Source organism: Pseudopipra pipra, chromosome 5, assembly GCF_036250125.1.
Source record: "Pseudopipra pipra isolate bDixPip1 chromosome 5, bDixPip1.hap1, whole genome shotgun sequence".
NCBI classification, from domain to species: domain Eukaryota; kingdom Metazoa; phylum Chordata; class Aves; order Passeriformes; family Pipridae; genus Pseudopipra; species Pseudopipra pipra.
This window is the reverse complement of record NC_087553.1, coordinates 27,264,923-27,286,333: the sequence shown is the minus strand read 5'-3', so window position 1 is coordinate 27,286,333 and position 21,411 is coordinate 27,264,923. Positions and strand designations below refer to the sequence as shown.

At 40.8% G+C, this 21,411-nt stretch overlaps 4 protein-coding genes across 4 annotated transcripts; 2 read left to right on the top strand and 2 right to left on the bottom strand.

Moving 5' to 3' along the window:
* The first annotated feature begins 10,505 nt into the window (after window positions 1–10,505).
* LOC135414499 (histone H4) lies at window positions 10,506–10,947 on the top strand. Its single transcript, XM_064655318.1, has one exon. It carries the CDS (start codon window positions 10,541–10,543, stop codon window positions 10,850–10,852), a length of 312 nt encoding a protein of 103 aa, XP_064511388.1. The 5' UTR covers window positions 10,506–10,540; the 3' UTR covers window positions 10,853–10,947.
* An 846-nt stretch (window positions 10,948–11,793) lies between these two features.
* Window positions 11,794–12,316, top strand: LOC135414480 (histone H3). The gene has a single exon (XM_064655301.1). It carries the CDS (start codon window positions 11,809–11,811, stop codon window positions 12,217–12,219), a length of 411 nt encoding a protein of 136 aa, XP_064511371.1. The 5' UTR covers window positions 11,794–11,808; the 3' UTR covers window positions 12,220–12,316.
* Window positions 12,317–16,085: 3,769 nt separating this feature from the next.
* Window positions 16,086–16,645, bottom strand: LOC135414476 (histone H3). Its single transcript, XM_064655297.1, has one exon. The coding sequence runs from the start codon at window positions 16,612–16,614 to the stop codon at window positions 16,204–16,206; it is 411 nt and encodes a 136-aa protein (XP_064511367.1). The 5' UTR covers window positions 16,615–16,645; the 3' UTR covers window positions 16,086–16,203.
* A 1,171-nt stretch (window positions 16,646–17,816) lies between these two features.
* LOC135414501 (histone H4) lies at window positions 17,817–18,793 on the bottom strand. The gene has a single exon (XM_064655319.1). It carries the CDS (start codon window positions 18,750–18,752, stop codon window positions 18,441–18,443), a length of 312 nt encoding a protein of 103 aa, XP_064511389.1. The 5' UTR covers window positions 18,753–18,793; the 3' UTR covers window positions 17,817–18,440.
* Between the last annotated feature and the right edge of the window lie 2,618 nt (window positions 18,794–21,411).

Below are 21,411 nucleotides of genomic sequence, written 5' to 3'. Positions count from 1 at the left end.
CAAAGACGGCCAAAAAAGCAAAATCTGACTGTAAGTGATACAAAAGAGGGAGCCTGGAAGTCCTGTCATCCATCCAGGTCTCTTAAACGTGATGTACGTTATTCCGAGGATAAGGACAGCATGAAGGTTAATGTGCCTTAATCTCTGTAGCTTTGATAGTTTAGTGTTAGAGCTCTGCAGCTCTGGTTTGTTACACTTGAAAATGATCAGGAAACTGGGAGCAACTGGGAGTGGACAATAACTACTGGTGCAAGAATGCAGCTGTAGCCTCAGGGGTGCATCCTCTTTACACATCCCTCACATTCACACATTTGGGCAAGTTTCCCTTCAAGCTTGCTTTTAGTAAACCTGTTCTCAGTTCATCAAGAGAGGAGAGGTTTCCTCTCCTTCCCCCATGGGAGAAGAGATCTCAGATCTTGCTCCCTAAGTAGCTCAATCACTAGAACTCCACCTGCAGCACACAAGGATTGCTGTCCCTACTCTGGCAAGTTTTAAAAGGTCAAGGACGTCTCTGAATGGTTTTGGGGGTTTTGTTTACCTTGTTTTGTTTTGGTTTGTTTTTGTAAGGAAAGCATATGAAAAAGGTTGCGAAGGTCATTATCTAAGAATTTCAAGGGTCGGAATTTAGGGCTTCTCTACTTTTTAGTTCTGGATTCATTCCTGTAAGTTTTCACATCTCCTGCTCCGTTTTGAGTTACACTTCTGAAGTCCTTTGCTTTTCCCTAGTAGACTGAGACATTGGAAGTCTTGGCAGCTGGCCTCTGGCATTTTGTGTCAGCATCCTTTATTGTATCTTTTCCTTAACCATCACACTGACTCTCTTCTGTACAAAGAATTATCCCTGGCCTACTTCTGAGCAGAGAAAATGTTCTTGATTTTACCGTCCATTTCTGCAGAAGGCGATCTTTTTATTTTTAAAGAGAGGGGCTTTAGGGATATAAGGTGCTGTGAAAAGTGGAGACTTTTTTAGGGTTATTCCCACACTCCAGGCCAAGCAATGACATTTTCTGGTTAATATGTTAAAACAAAGTTATCAAGAGCTTTGAATAATTTTCAAGTTTGCATTGCTGGAAATAGCTGTTAAATGCAACACTGGACCACAGTGACAGTTCTCCTATTTTAGAGACTGATCATTGCAGATAGCAGTGATATTGCCGTGGGTGTTTTACAGATAAAAGAAAAAGACAAAGCAAAACAATCATTTGAGCACATAATTTATTAAATCAGTGGTAGATTGTGGAACAGTTTTTCAACCAGACAGAGAAATTTTCTTCCTGTCAAACAAAATTACTTAAAAATTAAAAAAAAGTTTGGAGAGTGGGCTGGTAATAAAAATTGTTTGCAGTTTTCTTGTGAAGAGATAAATATTTAAATGTGACTCATTTAATAATTAATTTCAATTAAACAGCAAACATTTTTCAATATTCTCTCTGATTTCCTTTCCAAGCACCCTGTACAAATGTAGGTTCTGTTTGCCTCTTACTTAGGAACTCAAACAAATTTTTTATCACCTCTTTAAAAGTGCACACAGAACATAGCATCATTTCCATGCGTCATCACACAACATACCCTGGCTTCCTTGCCTGGCTGTGTAGGTGCTAGTGCAGATTACAGAAGAGCCTAGAAAATGACAGAGTATTTTCCAATGCAAGGATCTTCAAAAATAGTTCACATATAATACCAGAAGTAATTCCTAAACCTGTATAGTAAAGAAAATACTTAACTTTTTTTCTTTTCAAGACAGGAGCTTCACATGGAGAAAAAAGAGATTGGACATTAGAAAATAAAGGCAAAGAATACATTCAGACTGCAGGAGAAGAGCAATCCAGATAAGCTGATTAGCCAAATTTAGCTGAAAGTCTTCACTCAATTATAATTACTATAGTTAGGACAGTGAAGATACAGAGAAATTGCCAACTTTTAACTATAGCATGCTCTCCTCTTCACAAATAATAATTTTGCAGACATTCAAGTAATCACTCAGTATTAATAATAAAAACACCATAACAAGATCAAAAGACATTAGTCAGGTCTAGAATGATAAAACTGTATTGATGATACTGATTCAGCAATTGCAAAGTTTTTGAAGTAGGGAAGATTCAAGGTGTCAAAGAGTTGCCAGTAGCAAAGAAGCCTGTATTTTTTAGTTGTACTTCAACTAAGCTAACAAAAATATACTTACATTTATTTCAGTGTTAGGGCAATCACATCTGCTAAAAAAATACCTTGTCTTCTAATCTAGCCCCTAATGCAATAGGTTCTATCTCTGTGATCAAAGAAGGACCATCTAGAAGAGGGAGACAGTAAAACATCTCTGGGGAGCAGGTTCTAAAAAATTATTTCTTATGTTTAAGTAAAATTTCCTGTGTTTCAGTTTGTACCGACTGCCTCTTGTCCTGGGCAGTACTGAGAAGGCTGGATCTGTCTCCTCTATTCCCCCATAAGGTATCTAAACACACTGATAAGACATTCCTCATGTGAGAGATAGTCCAGTCCCTTCATCATCTTTGTACCCCTTCACTGGTCTCACTCCTGTTATGTTCATGTTTCTGTTGTACTGTGAAGGCCAGAACTGGATACAACATTCCAGATGTGTCTCACCAGTGCCAAGTGGAGGGATAGAATTATTTCCCTCAGTACTGTTCTGCACACAGTACTTCTCCAGGTTAATTTGTGAAGCCTATTAGATTAACCCTGAATGGCACTCCCATGACTTTTTCAATTTTGGTAGCTAAATAAAGACAGCTTCAAAAAATACTGTAACCCTTCACACAGTCCTTAGTTTCAAGGCTTGTCAAGACCAGTTTGAGCTACACCAATTTGATTCAGTGATTGTGCTATATATGACTGAAAGACACGTTAAGGCTAGTTGGAGTCTCAGCAAAATTTACATCTCTACACTCTGGAGTGATCAAAAGGTGACTCTGATCAAAGAGGTGACTCTCCTGCCTGCCATAACTGCTAAATATGTGATAATGGGCAAAAAAGGATGATGCAATTCAATGAATCATCCCCCAAATTTCCTTGTCTGCCCATAATATAACCTAAATCATCAAAACATTTCTTCCAGCTTCTGAAAGCCTTTGGATCAGAGATCCTCTTATAACCAAATTTTACTTCTCTTTACCCATCCCTTTGACTGAGAATTATCATTATTACAAGTAGTGTTACTGAACTTAGAAATCTTGATTATGAGCGGGATTCTCTGTTACTTTGTTCTGTAGATCAATTACCTTTGTATTGTTTTCAGTTGAAGATAAAGGGGAGAAAGATAAGTGCAGAAAAACGAAGAAATATAGGGATCTACGTGCAAAAGTGTGGAAATGTAACCCTAGCTGTGACTTCTACAGAGTGCCTGGAAAAAACTGAAATGTTGTTTCTGAAACTATGTTACATGCTGTCTGTTCTCCCAGACGCACAGCATCGTCAAACCATAATTCTTTTTTTTTTGTGATGTAGTTTGCAAATGCTGATTTGGTCAGAAAAGTAAATTGAAACTAGGCCATCGATACAAAAAAACTATGTCCTACCCCTTCAGTGACACAGTCCACGTTATCAGATGTCATTTCCTAAGCTTTCATAGGTAATTCTAGCCTTTCATGCTGAGTGAAGGGAAATAGGATGCTGAAAGCTTTCCTGGGATGGTATGCTATAGACACATCTACATACTCATCCTGTGCAGCCTTTCTTACTCTTTAGGTATCTAAAGAATATGTCCAAGAAATAAACACGTAATTAGGCATTTTGGATTACAGATTAATGCATTTCTCAGGTTTACAGACTCAGCACACCCTGGGATAGGAATAACTCATGTTGAGTTTTACTAATTACAAGCTTAAACAAATTCAAGGAAGATATGAATAAAATCAAGAATTTACAGTACTCACACATAAGGGAAGAAATGAAAACCATTTTTAATAGGCTTTCTCCAAAATTGACTTTAGAAAGAGTCTCAGTAGAGGATGCAATGTTTTCCTTGTGCTGGCTGATATATTGCAGATTTTCTCTCTGTTTAATTTTGTTTCATTTTATTTCATTTCAGAAAAGTATTTGAAATGAAAATATTAATCATGAAAACTTGGTGTATCAGAAACACCATCTCTTTCAGGGTAGAAATTTGTATTTAAGTGTTTGTGATTGTCAACTATGAAATTAAAATGCAGTGTCAAACTGCAGAGTTCTGCAGGCATCAGTCCTAGGCCTGGTATAATTTTATTTATAATTTGGATTTTAGTCTACATAGCTTGTATATAAGTACTGTGAGTACCAACAAACAAACAAATGCTAAAACAATTGAGGACATTTTATGTATTGAAAAATGCCTGATAAGAGACACTATCTCCAAAAATAAGTTAGACATTTTACCCAGAAGGAACTATCGGTTTTGTAAATATTAAAAATATTTCAGAACTGCTACTGTCAGTAGCAGCTGACAAGCACCTGTGTGGATCTGGAATGGTGTAGTCCCACTTTGAGTTTCAGGCCTAGTTTTTAGTATCAAACTTCAAGTAATGAGAAGCGAACAATAAGTCAATACACAGAAGAGAGCAAGAGTAATTGTAAGATGCCTAAAAACTATTTCATAATGAAAAGGCGTGTTCAAGTCCTCTGACTGAAAAAGAAGGTTGAAAAACTGAAGTTTCTTAAACACTTAAAACATGATGAGAAAAGAAGTAATTTTTCCTCATTATACATTGTAGAAAATACAGAAACTGATGGTCTTTGAAGCAAGTTAGCAGTAAGGAAATAACTTCTAATACGGAGTAGAAAGTGTTGTATGGAATGATAGCAGAGTCCCCAAGAATCAGTGTGACTGAGTAACTCTCAGAAATAAAATGGGTTCTGTTGACTTGATAATGGATGGAGGCCGACAAAAATTGCTCATGTCTAAGTACAGGTAATTATCACAGAACTATTGATTAGAAAGTATCTGTGTGGACAAGGGAGGAGTGCCGTGTGCAATACACTTGACATTTAATGATATATTTGGAACCATATCCATAGCATTCTCATTTGGAATCAGAGGGACTATAGGCAGGATCCACAGGATGTTAGATATTTGAAAATTATCTGTAGCACAGGGTCACAGGGCTGTATTTAACAGCTTAGTGTCTGCAGGCAACCAGTAATTAAAATAATGCCCCAGGGCTGATATTACTTGGTGTTTTCTGGAACAACCTAGGAGATGAGAGGGAATGTACATTTAGCTTGTGAGGATAACACCAAGTGAGAAAGGGTAGATGAGTCAGAAGTAGTTCAGTCAATTAAAAAGGACTTTAATAAATCTGAGGTATGGGCCAACAAAAATCTCGTGCAGTGTGGCAAAGAGAAGTGCCAAGTTCTGCACATGAAGAACAACAGACACTTGCATCAGGGTTATGACTGGTCTGACCTTGGAGAGGACCTGGACATTGTGGTGACTTTCTCAACTGCTGTATCCTTAAAGACAAGCCTGCTTCTTTATCCAGAGCATAACCACAAATAAATCCCTGTAAGCACCTGGGAGTTCCAACTGACATTTTTGGTTTTCCAACTAAGTACTACTGTAACAAAAACAAAGCATAGCAGTACTGTCTGGAGACACCAACACAATGCACATCACCATTTTTCAGACTTGGCTTTCTCCAGAAACACACAGCCCAAGACAAAATTCAATAAATTCCTACAGGGATGCCCACATTAGATTCACTACTTGGAAAACTATGCCCCAGAGAGACCATTTGGACAAGGCAGTATTTCAGCTGCTGTTAAGTATTTAGAACTCTATGAGTTGGCAGAGTTCAGCTGCAAAACTTACTGCCCAGAGCAGCTCTGTGTGAGTGGAGCTGCTCAGTCTCAGCTGTGCAAAAAAATACGTTGCTTACAATGCTTTCTTGATACTTTTTTCTAGCTTAATCAATGGTCAGTGTGTCATGAGACCTGTGCTGCTTCAAATGCCAGTTTAGAAAGCAGAGTAAGGATTTGAGAGAAGCAGTCATGTGTCTGTTGTGGTTGCCAAGTGTCTGGTTTGCTGTGTCTCTACCTGAATGCAGGAGCAGACTCATGGTGGGCTACAGAGTTCCACAGGCCACCCTGGTTCAGGGAAGCCACCCGGAGCACTTGTTAGAGAGGTCCTTTGGTGTCTTCTTGGGAGAAGCCCAGGAATGCCCTGGGCATGCCCAGGATTTGCCCAACATGGCTGCCCTTGCCCCCACTTACAGGTTATTGATGCTGTCCCTTCTCTCTACGTCCTAAGAAAAGCTTTCCATGAAGAACTAGGTATCTTATTAACTTCTCAATACTCCAAACCTGATCTAGGAGTTTCTCCAGCCTTTGTTCGTGGACCTATTCAGCTATACTAGCTATTCAGTGAGCCTGTAAGACTGCAGCTTGTGCATGGACTGGTAGGGGTGAGGCCCATGCAAGCCTTCTCCATGACAGTCACTCAGACAACATGGCCATGAGACAATTTTTGGAAGATTTTGCCTCTGTGTGGATCATCTGATCTGTGAGCCACTCTCTGTGAATGGGAAACTGCATCCTCAAAGGATGCAGCCTAAGCTACTGGACCACAACAGAGGTTTTTTCTTGATTTAGCAGTCCCTATGTAGTTTCTGAATTTGGCAGCAAGGAGGAGGTTGAAAACAGTCCAAACCAGGGCTGCAGCCCAACCTCTTGTGTCTCTGACTGACAGGAGTGCTTAAATAAAAAGGTGAGAATGAGGCTCTCCACCTCTCACTTTCTCAATTAGAGGGGAAAGAGGAAACATTAAATTAGTTATAAAAGTACCAATCGTTAAAGCAAATTTGTGACGCTGTTTGCTAGTTTTGCTTAAGCAGCACAAAACGGTTTTGCAACTATGCTACTGCCAGAAGATTCCTTCCAAATGGCAAATCTACACATGCAAATATTGACTCAGACCTCAGTCTCAAAATGAAAGATTTCTGTGCATAAAAAATTTTTTACCAAACTGATGTAGGCTGGTCTATTTAGGTTAACAACACTTTGTAGCGTGGTTTATGTGCTGAACTGAAGGTGGAGTATATGGGCACGAGGATGCAGAGAACAAGGACCTCAGGTGTATATTTAAAAGCTTAAAGTCTGCCAAAGAAGTCAGATCTTGTGCAGTTTACAGTCCTACACAGATGTAGAGACAGGTCTCAGCCGATCAGATCTCCATGCTGTAGAGGCTGAATACTCTCAATCCAAGTTCTTTCAGATATTACACATGAGGAGAGTTTAATGTTTAATCCCAAATTTTCTTATTGAGCATACTTGACATTACATTGGATTTTGAATTAGCAGAGGGATACAGCAGTGTACTGAAATTGCATCACAAGCGTAACAAAGCATTTGCAATATACGGTTGAATCACAGTAGAAATGTGATTCTCATTCTGGTCTCTATATGCTCGATGTCAATGCTTGGCCTCAGTCCCTGTGAAGAAATACATTGATTGAAACCATCTCAAGCCCATTGCTCCCTCCAAACCTTTCCATTTTGTCCAGCTTTTGTAATTTGTGTTGGACAGAGCCACATATACATGGCCCACCCTCCCTATCCCATATTTTAGTCTGGTTTGCTCAGAAAGACGTCAGTCTGAGGGAACCTGATGATTCACTGGTGCAGCTGTCTTGTCAAAAACCATGGTAACCCTCCAGTCTCCCTGGTGTTAAGATACATGCAGTTTTTCTTTACAGTACATTATTTTTCTTTACAGAACATTATTCCTCCAGCTCATTGTCATTTTGCCCTTCTCCTGTGGGTGTGTGCTGGTCTGTCAAAAGCGCCCACGTTTTTAGTACGAGGGAAGAATTTATTTCTTTCCTCCAGGTGGTCCAGATGAGACCTACTATGTGTTCAGCTTGGCAGATCACAGGAGCATGCAACAGTGCAAAGCAGGGATCTGTACAACCTATCTCAGTCATAAATGACAGATTGCAATTCTATTCTTCCTTTGAGAATGACAGAGAATATTTTGAAGAGGGAATGAAGCACCAGCTGCCAGTGAGTGGAAAAGAAGGAATATGAAAAACTCTCCAATACAAAATTCAAAACTACTGGTCCAAAAACTTGAATGTGTTTCCAGAATTTTATTCATATATATTCTTAAATGATAATGTGTGACTCTATTTTTTTGCGTAACGCTGATCTAAACTCAAACCTTGAGGCTCTAGTAACGTATAATGAATGATTTTTTAAAAGTCACTGTTAAATTAATAACTGCATATTCTATTTACCCATCCTGAGTTTATGAATACGGACACAATACCCTATAGGTGACCTACCTTGAGGCAGAATTTAGACACATATTAAAAAACATCACATTCATTACCTAGGGGATGCCAAACCAGAGTAAAAGCAAGGGATCTGAAAACTTACGAATGGAAAGAAAATGACAAGAGCAAAAAACCCCATGGGAATACACAGATAGTATTCTTAGTATACTAGAGACTTAGCCTTTGCCTCTATTTTGCAGAATTATGTCTTGATTCCATCTTGTGGATTTGATTAGACTAGATATGATAAATGAACAAAATTTTAACTACTATTGATTGAGGACTGCCACTAGTAAGTATGGATTGGAAAGCAGAAAGGGAGGAATATTGAAATTTGGTGTTCTGCTGCTAGGATGGCAGTACTAAATGAAGAAAAGACAGTCAGAATTAGAAAAAAAAACAATTAACCAACGAACCAAAACCTCAAGCAAACAAACCAACCCCTCTTCTGGAATTCTTCTTTAGGTTAGTTACAGCAGAAGAGGCTTGAATTTGTTTACTGTTTTGTGACCTGACAGTTCAGTATAAACAAGAACTGTAGCCAGCACAATACATTTTTAAAGATTCAAAATCATACTCACTTCATACTCATACTCATATATATCATATAATCATATAATCATATAATCATACTCAGCTCACCTGTTCACTCCTCCCAGGAAGATCTTAGGACTATCCAAAATCTAAGGAGACTTCACCTTATATATATGCATTCTTCTGCACCTCTGCAACAGGAAGCAGTTTCTACAGTGTAGGTGGAAGCTGTGAATGGTTCTGCCTGGTGAATGACAGTAACTGATCAGAAGAGTGCAGTGGGGGTTGCTTCATATTGAAAGAGGGGATAAGCAGAGATCCCCATGTTTCTTAATATACCCCGTTTCTGAAGTGATACAGATTAGATAGGGAGAAGACAATTTTTATCTAAATCCTAATTGTTGCCTTTGTCTCAAAAAACCCAACCACCCAACTAACAAACCAAAAAACACCCCCAAAAAGCCATAGATTTGATATTGACCATGCAACCACCTAAGGACAATATTAGAAAAAATATTTGAAATGTCAGGATAATGAGCTCCTCTTTTATGCTTTTATTATGGCTTTAGAGAGCAAAATGCTTTTTTGTTTTTATGATAGAATGTAATTGTAATTCCATCATTATTAAACAGACTGAGGGAAGCTGCTTCTTCCCAGTTTGGTTTCACAATAGAGAATCTACTTATTGTATGTTCTAAAATGGTACAGTTTAAAAAAGTACACAGAAATTATATTTGCATTTCATACATAAAATGACAAAAGAAAATAAATAATAAACTTTTTTTTTTTCTGGGAAGAAAAAAGGAAACATTCTTTAGGTGTTAGTCTAGCAGTTATTCCAGCTCAGGATGTTCTTACAATGTGACATTTTGAACATCCTATGTCAAGGATTGCTCCTTGCTTTAATAAATAATAATACTTTTTTAAAGTATAGATTTAGATCTCTTAAAAAAAAAGGAAAATAAAAACAGGCAAAGATCCAAATGCATGGTCTCCTGTCAACAGTAGGATTTTTTTTTTTTACTAATTAGGGAGCAGAAATTTAGGTCTACAGTTGTAGTAAAGAACCTTTGGTAAAAACTGCAGTAACTGGAAAGGTGCAAAACTAGCAGAAGTCGTAAAATAATATAAGTTTAGCATTATAAAAAAGGAGTCTATTCCACCTTCTGGTTAATATGTGCTTAAAGACACAAAGCTACTTCTGTAAAAATTGAAGATTTGAGAAATGGAAGGTAGAAGTGGAAATAAAGTAACCAATATATTAGATATTGTGGAAAATTTCCTAAAACTGGTAAGAGATCCAAAATCACTAAAAATTCTGTAGAAAAGTTTACAGCTCTTTGAACACAAATAATCCAAAAGTATCAAGATCAACAGCATGAAAATAATGATAATTTAAAGTAATTCAAACCAACCTCAGCTCGCGCAATAAAATAAAATACGTACACATATAAAAATGGTTTATACAAATCTAAGGAGAGAGAAAAAAGCTTTTCAATTGTACGAACATGTATCTCGTCTGAATTTTTTTTTGGGAGGGAGGTGTGGTGTTTTGTTTATATTGTAGACTTTGCAGCTCTCTAACAGGTTGCAGAAACGATGTGTCGTCATCCGCACGGAGACAGGAAAAAGTGATGGGAACCCCGCCCCCGCGCTCTGCAGTCCTCAACCAGGTCGGACCAACCGCAATATACACGCGCTGGGGCCGATTCCCGCTGCACAGCGGCTGCAGCTGAGCGAGGGACACCATGTCCGGCAGAGGCAAAGGCGGGAAGGGGCTCGGCAAGGGCGGCGCCAAGCGCCACCGCAAGGTGCTGCGCGACAACATCCAGGGCATCACCAAGCCGGCCATCCGCCGCCTGGCTCGGCGCGGCGGCGTCAAGCGCATCTCGGGGCTCATCTACGAGGAGACGCGCGGCGTGCTGAAGGTCTTCCTGGAGAACGTCATCCGCGACGCCGTCACCTACACCGAGCACGCCAAGAGGAAGACGGTCACGGCCATGGACGTGGTCTACGCCCTCAAGCGCCAGGGACGTACCCTCTACGGCTTCGGCGGCTAAACCACAGCTTTTGTTTGTTCCCGGATCACCTCGAGAAACCAAACCCAAAGGCTCTTCTAAGAGCCACCCAATTTTTCCATTAAAAGAGCTGAGTTGCTTCAAACCTGTAAAAAAATGGTTTTAAAGTAATCTATAAATTATTTTTAGTCTTTATTGCTATTTCCTTTAATAAAATTTCTTTGGTAATCATTTATTAGCTAAATGTAAATAACATTTTGGGGGCCCGTCTTGCATAAACAGGGGAGGGGACATAGTCATTCTTTTAATATAGGTTTAGGACCATTTTTTTTTCGGGTCTCTGTAAAAGCAAAACGAGTAGCAAAGCACTCTAAACTTGAACTCCTGATCCGAGGTGACCTGTTTTATTAGAGGCATGTCATCTCTGTATTTAAATTAAATGGTGGAAGTAGATATGTTTACACTTTAGTTATGTTAATGTCTGTTGTGATACTTTGTGGGACGTATCACGGCTGGTCGCTCCTTAAGCCTCTTAAAAAGTTAAATACCGGAATGATCCCGTTTGTCCTCTAAAAGTGGGGTGTAGGAAATCGTCCATTATTCTTTGTGCACTCGGTGCGCTAAAGCTTAGGAAAGTTTCTTCTTTTAATTAAGTGTTTAACAGAGAATAATTTCCAATTATTTCCCTTTTGAACACTTTCCCCTAAAGGTTTTATTTTCGTGGTAGGCTGTAAAAATCGTTATAAGAAACAGACCACACCGAAATAAGACGCGGCGGGGGGGGGGAAGAGGCGGGGGGGGGCCGCGCGCGGGCGGCCGGTTGGTGAGGGCGCGCGCGGGCTTTTCAGGCGGGCTTTTCGAATTTGAAATCATCCAATAAAAGCGGAGGATTCTCGGCAGCCAATCAGGGTGAGGAACGTTCTATAAAAGCCGCCCGCGGGAGCGAAGCGGTTTTATTTTCTCGCTGCGGTCTTGGCGGCGATTGCGCTCCTTGAGCGATGGCGCGCACGAAGCAGACGGCGCGTAAGTCGACGGGCGGGAAGGCGCCCCGCAAGCAGCTGGCTACCAAGGCGGCCCGCAAGAGCGCGCCGGCCACGGGCGGTGTCAAGAAGCCGCACCGCTACCGGCCCGGCACGGTGGCGCTGCGCGAGATCCGCCGCTACCAGAAGTCCACCGAGCTGCTGATCCGCAAGCTGCCCTTCCAGCGCCTGGTGCGCGAGATCGCGCAGGACTTCAAGACCGACCTGCGCTTCCAGAGCTCGGCCGTCATGGCGCTGCAGGAGGCCAGCGAGGCTTACCTGGTGGGGCTCTTCGAGGACACCAACCTGTGCGCCATCCACGCCAAGCGCGTCACCATCATGCCCAAGGACATCCAGCTCGCCCGCCGCATCCGCGGAGAGCGCGCCTGAGTCTGCGGCCACAGGTTCCGTCTAGATAATCCTGAACATTGTCCCCGCACCCTAAAGGCTCTTTTAAGAGCCACCACATTGCACAAGAGAGTTGAAACATGGCTTTTCTCATACTTTCTTACAAGCTACGGGTTCTGAAATTCTTATTGGTTATTGCAATTCTAACGATAACAACTTTGTAACCTTCCTAAGTAGTCACCTTAAACTACTGTATTGTATTGTTTTGAGCAGTGTTTAGTTTGAGGTGCCTGGAAATACCCATTTAACTATAGAGAATAAGTAAGCTGCACAAAAGGAGTGATGTAGAGATAAAGCAAATGAGAAAAAGCAACACACTACTACAGACAAGTTACACCCATTTTTCCCTGCACCCTTCCCACTCCTGACATACTGCTTCCTGTAAAGTGCTATGTTTGCCATAATTTTTGTTGAGTAGAGCAGCCTTTTACTTTTAAGCATTATGGAAGGCATAACCTGAGTTAGTATTGGAAGACAAATTTCGAGTTTCAATCAGCTTTTTATTAACCATTATACTCTTATTGTTTCTTTGATGTACCAAAGAAATTTTAGCTGGATATGTCAGCCCTGCCTCTATCACATGAATAAAACAGTGCTAAGATTATAAGCTTGATGAAAGGAATAAAAAATGATAAATTATTGTCACTTTTATTCTTAATTTTTTTTCTGTTTTGACTTTGCGAAAAGGCTGGAGAAAAGGGCTAAGGATAGTTTGGAAAAGGTGAAGAGAATCTGGTGTTTATTTTTGGGAAGTCATTCTTCTGTTTTTGAAATACCTTGAGAGCACTGGCTCTGTAAAAGTTTTTCTGGCTTTTGCATGGTGCCAAATCAACCAAGGGAAAGGAAGAGGCTGTCAAGCTTTTGCATCTTTGTAACTAATGGGAGAGCTGCAGCAAAGAGGCTTATACGATTTTGGTAATCGAAGACAAGGGTTTTGTGTTTGATAAGAAGAAAACTGAGTCAGTAGAAGAAAAAAAAATCAGGGAATCACAAGGTCAACACTTAGGAGAATTTTGTTGATTCAATAAAGCTTTGTAGTCAAGAAATTACACTTGGCCTTTATTTCAGTTTTAGTTGTTCGAGGCTTGTAGACTCGCTGTTTTATTATTTTAGAGAGGTAAGTTTTCTATTAATTCACAAATAAACCATCCACATTCCTATGGATTTTGCTGCTTTGCTGTCCCAACATCTTTTCCTTTTCCCTTGATAATGGACTCTGGCCTATCCAATACACTTCTGTAAATGTACCCAGCCAAATTTGTCTGAAATTAAACTTCATGTACTTGAGTATGGCATCTGGGGGAGTCTGTCAGAAGTTTCATATGGTGTGTTTCTGAAACACCCAACAGGACATAAACATGGTATATGTAAGAAATATTTATAACATAGTGATGTAGGTATCAAAGTATATACACGTACATATATGTACATATTCTATACCTGTATACATACATTTATATGCTCTTTTTTCCCCTCAAAAATTTTAGTTCTCAAATCCTTCCACCTCCGTCTCTTTCCCAAACCTCTCTGCCTCAGCAGCACCTTGCTTTTTTTTTTTTTTTTTTTTTCATTTCCAACCATATGATATGGTATTTTGAATGGTAGGAACTACTTCTCAGTTGGACTAGATGATCGTTGTGAGTCTCTTATAGCTGAAACTGTTCTGTTCCATCCATTCCTTTTTACATCACCACTTGCAGTGTAAGGTGACAATTTTAGGCCTCTGAAAGCAGCAGTGCTCATGTTGGTATAGCACAGAGACTGTGCCTATAGGTTTAATTTATAAGAAATTATATTATTATAATTTTAAAATTAACTACTTGTCAGCCTACACTCTAGGACTTCAGTAGGCTCCATGCTGATACGAATTGTTGTTTCACACTGGCAATGTATTATTAGTGATACTTGTTAGAAATAAGACAGTTTCTTTATTTATTTTTTCTAGTTAGCATTAAATATGTTCTAAGACAACTGAAGCAGAAGGAACAAGGACTGAGATTATGCTTTTGTTTCTGCATTTGTCTGACTTTTAAGAGCATATGGAACTTTTATGGCCGGTTGAAAGGTTTCCTTCATTCCCCAGGCTGTAAGTTAAAATTCTCTTCTTACATCATGCTGCCTAATCAAACAAGGAGAAATGTTTGTCATGCAATACCATACAACTTAAATTCCAAAACCTGCAAATATTTTCTTTCTTATCAGTTAGGCTTCTTTTATTTCCATTCACTTCAAACTCAGAAAAAGTTTTAATTTACATGCTAAGGAATAGAGGTGAAATGTATCTTGAAACAGAGGTGAGATATATAATAAGAAAAAGTAACATACTGTTCAATACAGACTGCACAGCCATTCCATTCAGCACTTGGTAACACTGCAGCTCTGCTTTCATTGCAGCTTGATTCCAAAATAAGGCCATGTAGACCAACAAATTCATTCAGGGGGATTTATGTGGGAGGAAGAAAAAAACAAGCAGGGAAAAAAAAAAAAGGAAGACTGAACCCCTGAATAAACCTTAATCTTATCTGTTTGTTACTGAGTCTTTACACTTTCTTTTCTCATCTACCCGAGTGCCATCTCTGACAGATTGTGTCTATGGCACAGTGTCTTTAAGCAGCCAAATAATGCCCAGAAGCCTCTAATGACAATAGGTGACCGCTCTGGCTTCTAATAGCAGCCTTCAGCACTCAGGGTTGTTGCACCTCAGGTACCAGATGTGTTTGCAAATGGGAAGAAGATAGGAAGATATTTCCCAAAATAAGAGGAGAAACATCAACTATGTATGAATCTGCATTATGAATCCGAGGCCTAATTTTTACTTCCTAATTTAATTCTCAGACTCTTGTTAGACCAATCTTGTCTAAGTAACAATTTGAGCAAAGGTGGGTTCTTGGAAATTTGAAAGCTGCATGCATATACATCTATCTTTCCAGATACTCATGAAGAATCCTAAAGAACTGACTACGGAAATCTGACAACTCAGCATGTCAGATATTGTGATCACTACTTGGAGAAGTGCAAGTTCAAAGACAAATACATTTGTATCTGTTATTACAAGAACATATAAGTTTCTGCTCCAAGATTTCTATAAAACTCTTATTGAAAATACTCTCCTCCCCAAAAAATGCTCAGAAAATACATAACCTTTTTCCGACTGTTTTTGTTATTATATGACAACAAATCTGGACAAACACAGTAAGTTATTCCTGTCTACAGTACTTTTCGATCAGTTTCTTGACCTTTTCAGGTACTTTTCTGTTTATTCTAGTTTATTCTTGCTTCTGGCATTAACAGTGGTTTGAACAAGGTGGAAGCTCCCTTTAAGACAGTCTGTTTTAGTCAGGTTTGACAGTAACACAGTTCCAACGAGCCACAGGAAGTTTCTGCTCTTGCTTTAACCCAGCCAGCCGCAGAGTTTAAGGTGCAGATTTCCTGTGCACAGGGGGCCCTCCCTGGACAGAGGCTTGACCCTATTCCCTCCCCCCCCAACTATCCTTCCACCTCCCTTCTCACAATGCTGTGTAAAGTCCAGCATTGTCACAGGGATGTAGACCCCTCCATCCTGCCTCAGGTTGTCTGCTCAACCCCTCTTTAAGTAATATATGGATCTCTCATTTCAGCCCTTCGATTTGTCTCCTTCCCCCACCCAGTGTTCATAAAGCACCTGTTACTCCCCTTTAATATTTGCAAAGTACCGCAGGTGAATTGCAAACAGGCAAATATTAAGCCTTGTAGGGTTTATTAAGGACATTTATATGCAGGAAGCAGTAAAATAAGATGGGACAGAAATAAGAGCAGCTGGGACCTCAGAATAAGACCTTTCAGCCTGAAAATAAATGTTAAAACCCCGATCATTTTAAAACAGCATTACAGCTCTTTTTATTGACCTGTGTAGTGGCTCTTAAAAGAGCCTTTGGGTCTGTGTGGGCTGCCTCTGTGCCTTGCCGGGGAAGGGCTGCGGCAGGAGACTCAGGCGCGCTCTCCGCGGATGCGGCGGGCGAGCTGGATGTCCTTGGGCATGATGGTGACGCGCTTGGCGTGGATGGCGCACAGGTTGGTGTCCTCGAAGAGCCCCACCAGGTAAGCCTCGCTGGCCTCCTGCAGCGCCATGACGGCCGAGCTCTGGAAGCGCAGGTCGGTCTTGAAGTCCTGCGCGATCTCGCGCACCAGGCGCTGGAAGGGCAGCTTGCGGATCAGCAGCTCCGTGGACTTCTGGTAGCGGCGGATCTCGCGCAGCGCCACCGTGCCGGGCCGGTAGCGGTGCGGCTTCTTGACGCCGCCCGTGGCCGGCGCGCTCTTGCGGGCCGCCTTGGTGGCCAGCTGCTTGCGGGGCGCCTTCCCGCCCGTCGACTTCCGCGCCGTCTGCTTCGTGCGCGCCATCGCTCCCCGCTCCCAAACCTCCGGAACAAGAACACCAAGTGACTGTAACAGTTGCTGCAACGCCTTCATTTATAGAGCCGCCTCGTCTCTGATTGGACCACAGGAACGCGCTCTCATTGGCTGCCTTGTCAATCCAGGCCGCAGCCCCTCGGGCCCTGCTGCCGGTCCGTGGCCTGGGGCGGGGCGGGTATTTCAGACTCTGCGCTCGTATCCCCTCTGCTTCGACTCTGCCAGTCTCCTGGGGTGATAACAAAAAAAGGAAAAACTTACTTCAGTGCCGTAGAGAGCTCTTTCTTATGTTAATGGGCACGTTATCCCGAAAGTCTCAAAGGAAAATCCGGCTGATACCTCTAAATACAGGCGCTCAAAGAATCTAATAATGCAAGTTCGTACCTGTAACAAGTTGTACCAAGTATGTAACAAGCTGTAACAATCGAGATCATATTGTAATGTTTTCCTCCTATTTTTTCCTAGTTTTTTCTATTTTTTTCTCTAGTTTTATTTTCACTAGGAAATTCTCAATGAGAGGCCTTACATATCACCAGGTCAAATCGTGACTTTGAGACTACTCAGGTAATTATTTTTTTTTTATTTCCGGTGAAATTAAAAGCTTAAGGAATATAGTATCACGCTATTATTTAATTTGTCTCTGCTCATTAAGTTTGTGACAAAATCAGGTTGTGACCACGAGTATTTATTATTGTTTGCAGGTGGTAAATGATCTCCAAAGGTTTTAGGTAAAGTTGAAATCCTGTTCTTTTCCCTTCAGTGATGAAGTACAACAAAAATACTTTAGAAGTGAGTCCCAGACTGGAGTGTTCTTCCTATGCAAAGTGCTTGCACACGTGTTCTATTGAATTTATTTTTTTTTAATGTGTTTCTAGGGTCATGATTTGGTTTTATTGTCCTGTCCCCTCCCAGCCCTTCCCTTCCCTCCAAACCAATAAAAAATATGATCTCTATAAAATAATATTAGATTTACTCTGAGATTTCTTCTAGAAATAAACCATTTGACATGGAAAGGAAGTTTATAAAAATTAGAAATATAAGAAAATGTTTATCTCAGAGTAAGTTTCTTATTTTTCCCTAGCTAATTGGTTTACAAGTATCTACTTAAACAAAAATTTTGAAGTACAAACCACTAAATTGTACTTAAGATAGTTGTTTAAGTTGGCGAACACTAAAAAAAAGTAGGCTTTCAGTTTTGACTAAATAGCACTCGACGTGATTTTTATTGGGGTACGTTTCTAAGAGAGTTTGGAATACACAAGGAAAAGTGCATCTTACAGAGCAATGAGCAATTTCCCCGCTAGCAGCAGTTACACATTACACAGCACAGGGTTAATCACAATGCACAGCAGTGGTATTCCACCACTAGTATTAATAATCTTAGTAAATTGGATCATCATCATGGCTAGGCTTCGCGAACGAAGATTTGGGAAGGCTCTATCCACATTTGCTACAGGCACGCTGGTGGCTTATGAGGCCAATACGTGACAGACATATCCGATTGCAAAAGGCACAGCAGAAAGACTCCTTAGATGGTGTATTCTGCAGAACACGGTTCTTTCTGCGTTGCCCTTTTTCCTCGAGGGTGATCCTGCGTGTGTTCTCAAAGGAGACAGCTGCGTTACAGATGGTGTGTCTCCAGGCCTCCCGATTTGAGGCCAGAGTGGACCAGTTATGGTACTACGCACTTAAATTCAGTTACCGTTTTCAAGTAAAAAAGTTAACACAGCTCTTTTAATGGAAAAAGTGGGTGGCTCTTAGAAGAGCCTTTGGGTTCGGTTTCTCGAGGTGATCCGGGAACAAACAAAAGGTGTGGTTTAGCCGCCAAAGCCGTAGAGGGTGCGTCCCTGGCGCTTGAGGGCGTAGACCACGTCCATGGCCGTGACGGTCTTCCTCTTGGCGTGCTCGGTGTAGGTGACGGCGTCGCGGATGACGTTCTCCAGGAAGACCTTCAGCACGCCGCGCGTCTCCTCGTAGATGAGCCCCGAGATGCGCTTGACGCCGCCGCGCCGAGCCAGGCGGCGGATGGCCGGCTTGGTGATGCCCTGGATGTTGTCGCGCAGCACCTTGCGGTGGCGCTTGGCGCCGCCCTTGCCGAGCCCCTTCCCGCCTTTGCCTCTACCAGACATGGTGCCCCTCGCTCAGCTGCAGCCGCTGTGCAGCGGGAATCGGCCCCAGCGCGTATATATTGCGGTCGGTCCGACCTGGTTGAGGACTGCAGAGCGCGGGGGCGGAGCCTAAGTCACGCTCCCGCCACCTCCTCTCTATCGCACGACCCGCGAGCAGAAATGTGCGGAATTTTTGCGAATTTCTCTTCCCCGCAGCACAAGCGGTTCGATGTTTCTGCCACTTTTCGGTGCTTTCGACTTTTGTTTGTTTGTTTGTTTTAATTTATTTTGTTGTTTTTTTGGTTTTGGTTTCGATTTTTTGTCTTTTTTTTTTTTACAGCAAAGTCATCGTGTCTTTGTGTATAATAGTTTATATATATTTTTAAAAATAATTGATGTGTTGTGATCGTTTAGAAGAAAAAGCTCACTCATAGAAAATTATTACAGTTATTGATTCGCTTAAATTACGTTTTGATTTTTTCAATATAACTATTTTCAAAGATTGGTATGTCCTATGTATTTCAATTTCACCAGTTTACATAGACTTTCGTGTGCGGCTTTACTGTTTATATAGTTACTGCACACGTTTTTTAACGGATAATCTTGCAGCAAAGTCTGTCCAATCATGTTTCAGAGAAATTCTACCCCTCATCGATTTTTTTTCTCATCTTCATTTCTCATTCTCTCTGAAAGTTGTCTGATGGTGAGTTTAGCAGTAAAGGTACACTAATCAAGAGTTTACATGTTTCAGTTTCATTTTTAAAAGATAAAACGATTTTTTAAACTAATATTTTTACAGGATTTTCCACTGCTGTGGTGGCAAAGACAAGAATGTGGCTATTTTTAGAGACATTGAAAAATTAAATACATAAAATAAGGGTGGCCTTGTACTTGTGGGGTAGGTATTCAGCTCTGGATTTGCTTTCTTTAGCAGAGGAAAATATTCTGAGACTTTTCTGTTGAAAACAAGTATTTATCAAAAATCATTCAGTAGATCGTTTTTGACCTGAAAATTTTTGGAAAGGGTAAAAAAAATTTCCAATATTGAGCGTTTGCTGCCCTCTCATGGACATTTTTTTTTTGTTTGTGTGGGTTTTTTTCCTACAAGCTTGGCAGCTTTCTGTTATGTACACTTTCATAAAGATAGAACATAAGATTAAACAATAATCAACCTCTATCTTCACACAGATCACAGGTACAGATGTTGCATCTGTTAGCAGAGAAATTAGTGTTCCAGTGGCTCCTCACTGACAAATGAAAATAACGTAGTCTGCCATGTCATTCATGCACAGTTTCTTCAGCACAGGCCCAAAAGAAACCCAAATGGGGCAAGACAAATACCTAGACTCCAAAGGAGACATCCTAAAGTTTCAAACCAGTAACAAAGGCCCTGTTCCACAAGGAACATGATAGCATTCTAGATTGGGCAATGGAGGTACTTTATTTCCAGAGTACAGTGGGGATGCCAAAGCCAAGTTCATGGTGCTCTCTCTCCTAAGGCCAGTTTGCTTTCACGGGGGGAATTTCAGGGACCATGACTGGACTGCTGCGGAAGACCAGGCTACCATGAGAAACTGGGCACTCCATAGTCACTTCCTCTGTCATTCCCAGGAGATTTTGACAGTAAGGTAGGTATGCCCTGCACTGGTAAGGATACACCTGGTGTAACATTTCCAGCTGGCTTTTTCACTCTCTGTGTACACAAACAAATCCACGGGATGTTACAAACAGAGTAGTTTAGCACTGGCTGCTGCAGAGCTGCTTGAACCCACTCCGCCATGAAAATCCAGTTGTTCAGTCTGCTTAATCAGACTTCAGGGACTCTGTATCAAGGGCCTCTCCTGGGAGTTATTACCACTTGCAGATGTCTGCCATGAGGTTATCAGAAAATTCAGGGCTTCGCCAAATCACATACCTATGCATTTTTCATAAGCTGTCCAGCTCTGCAAAGCTGAATTTTTGTTTCTGCCTTTTTTTTTTTTAAGGGAATGAAATTAAGTTAGAGCCTCATAGTATAACCCTCCCCTATAATGAGCTTCTTCTGCCCAAGAATCTGTGACTACATATAATATTCTCTGTCTCTTGCTGTCTCTCTCCTTTGCAAAATATCAGAACAATCTGGAAAAGGATTTTTTTAAAAAATAATAGATACATGCTTCTCCACAGAATTTCTTTAAACTCATGACAGAAATACAACTAATAAAGTGAAGCAAGTTTGGAGCTGAGTTCCCTCTCTTCTTCCCTTCCAGCTGATTCTAAAGTATACATCAAATATCATCTGGTCTGTGAGATCAGTTCAATGAATTAAACTGGAACTTGAGTTCCATAGAATTATTTGCATTGTAAGGGACACTCAAGATCATATAGATTAACCTCTGTGTTGCGTTAAAAATTTGGCAGAAAATTAACACCCTTGCATTCTAGCTGGGCTTAATTTCTGATTACTGCAAAATCAGCACTGTAAGCCTAGTAGTGTTTAATAAGAACTTTCATGAGCACAGATTCACAAATAGTGCAGTTTAAGATCCAGCACTACAGATCTGGTTGCATTCAATAAGAACTTGTGTAATCACAGATTCAAAAATAGTGCAGTTTGTTGAAGCAACAGAAATACCGATTTGAAATAGCCATTGCTAAATGCACAAGCTGTGATAGAGCTCCAACAAGAACAATAATATTG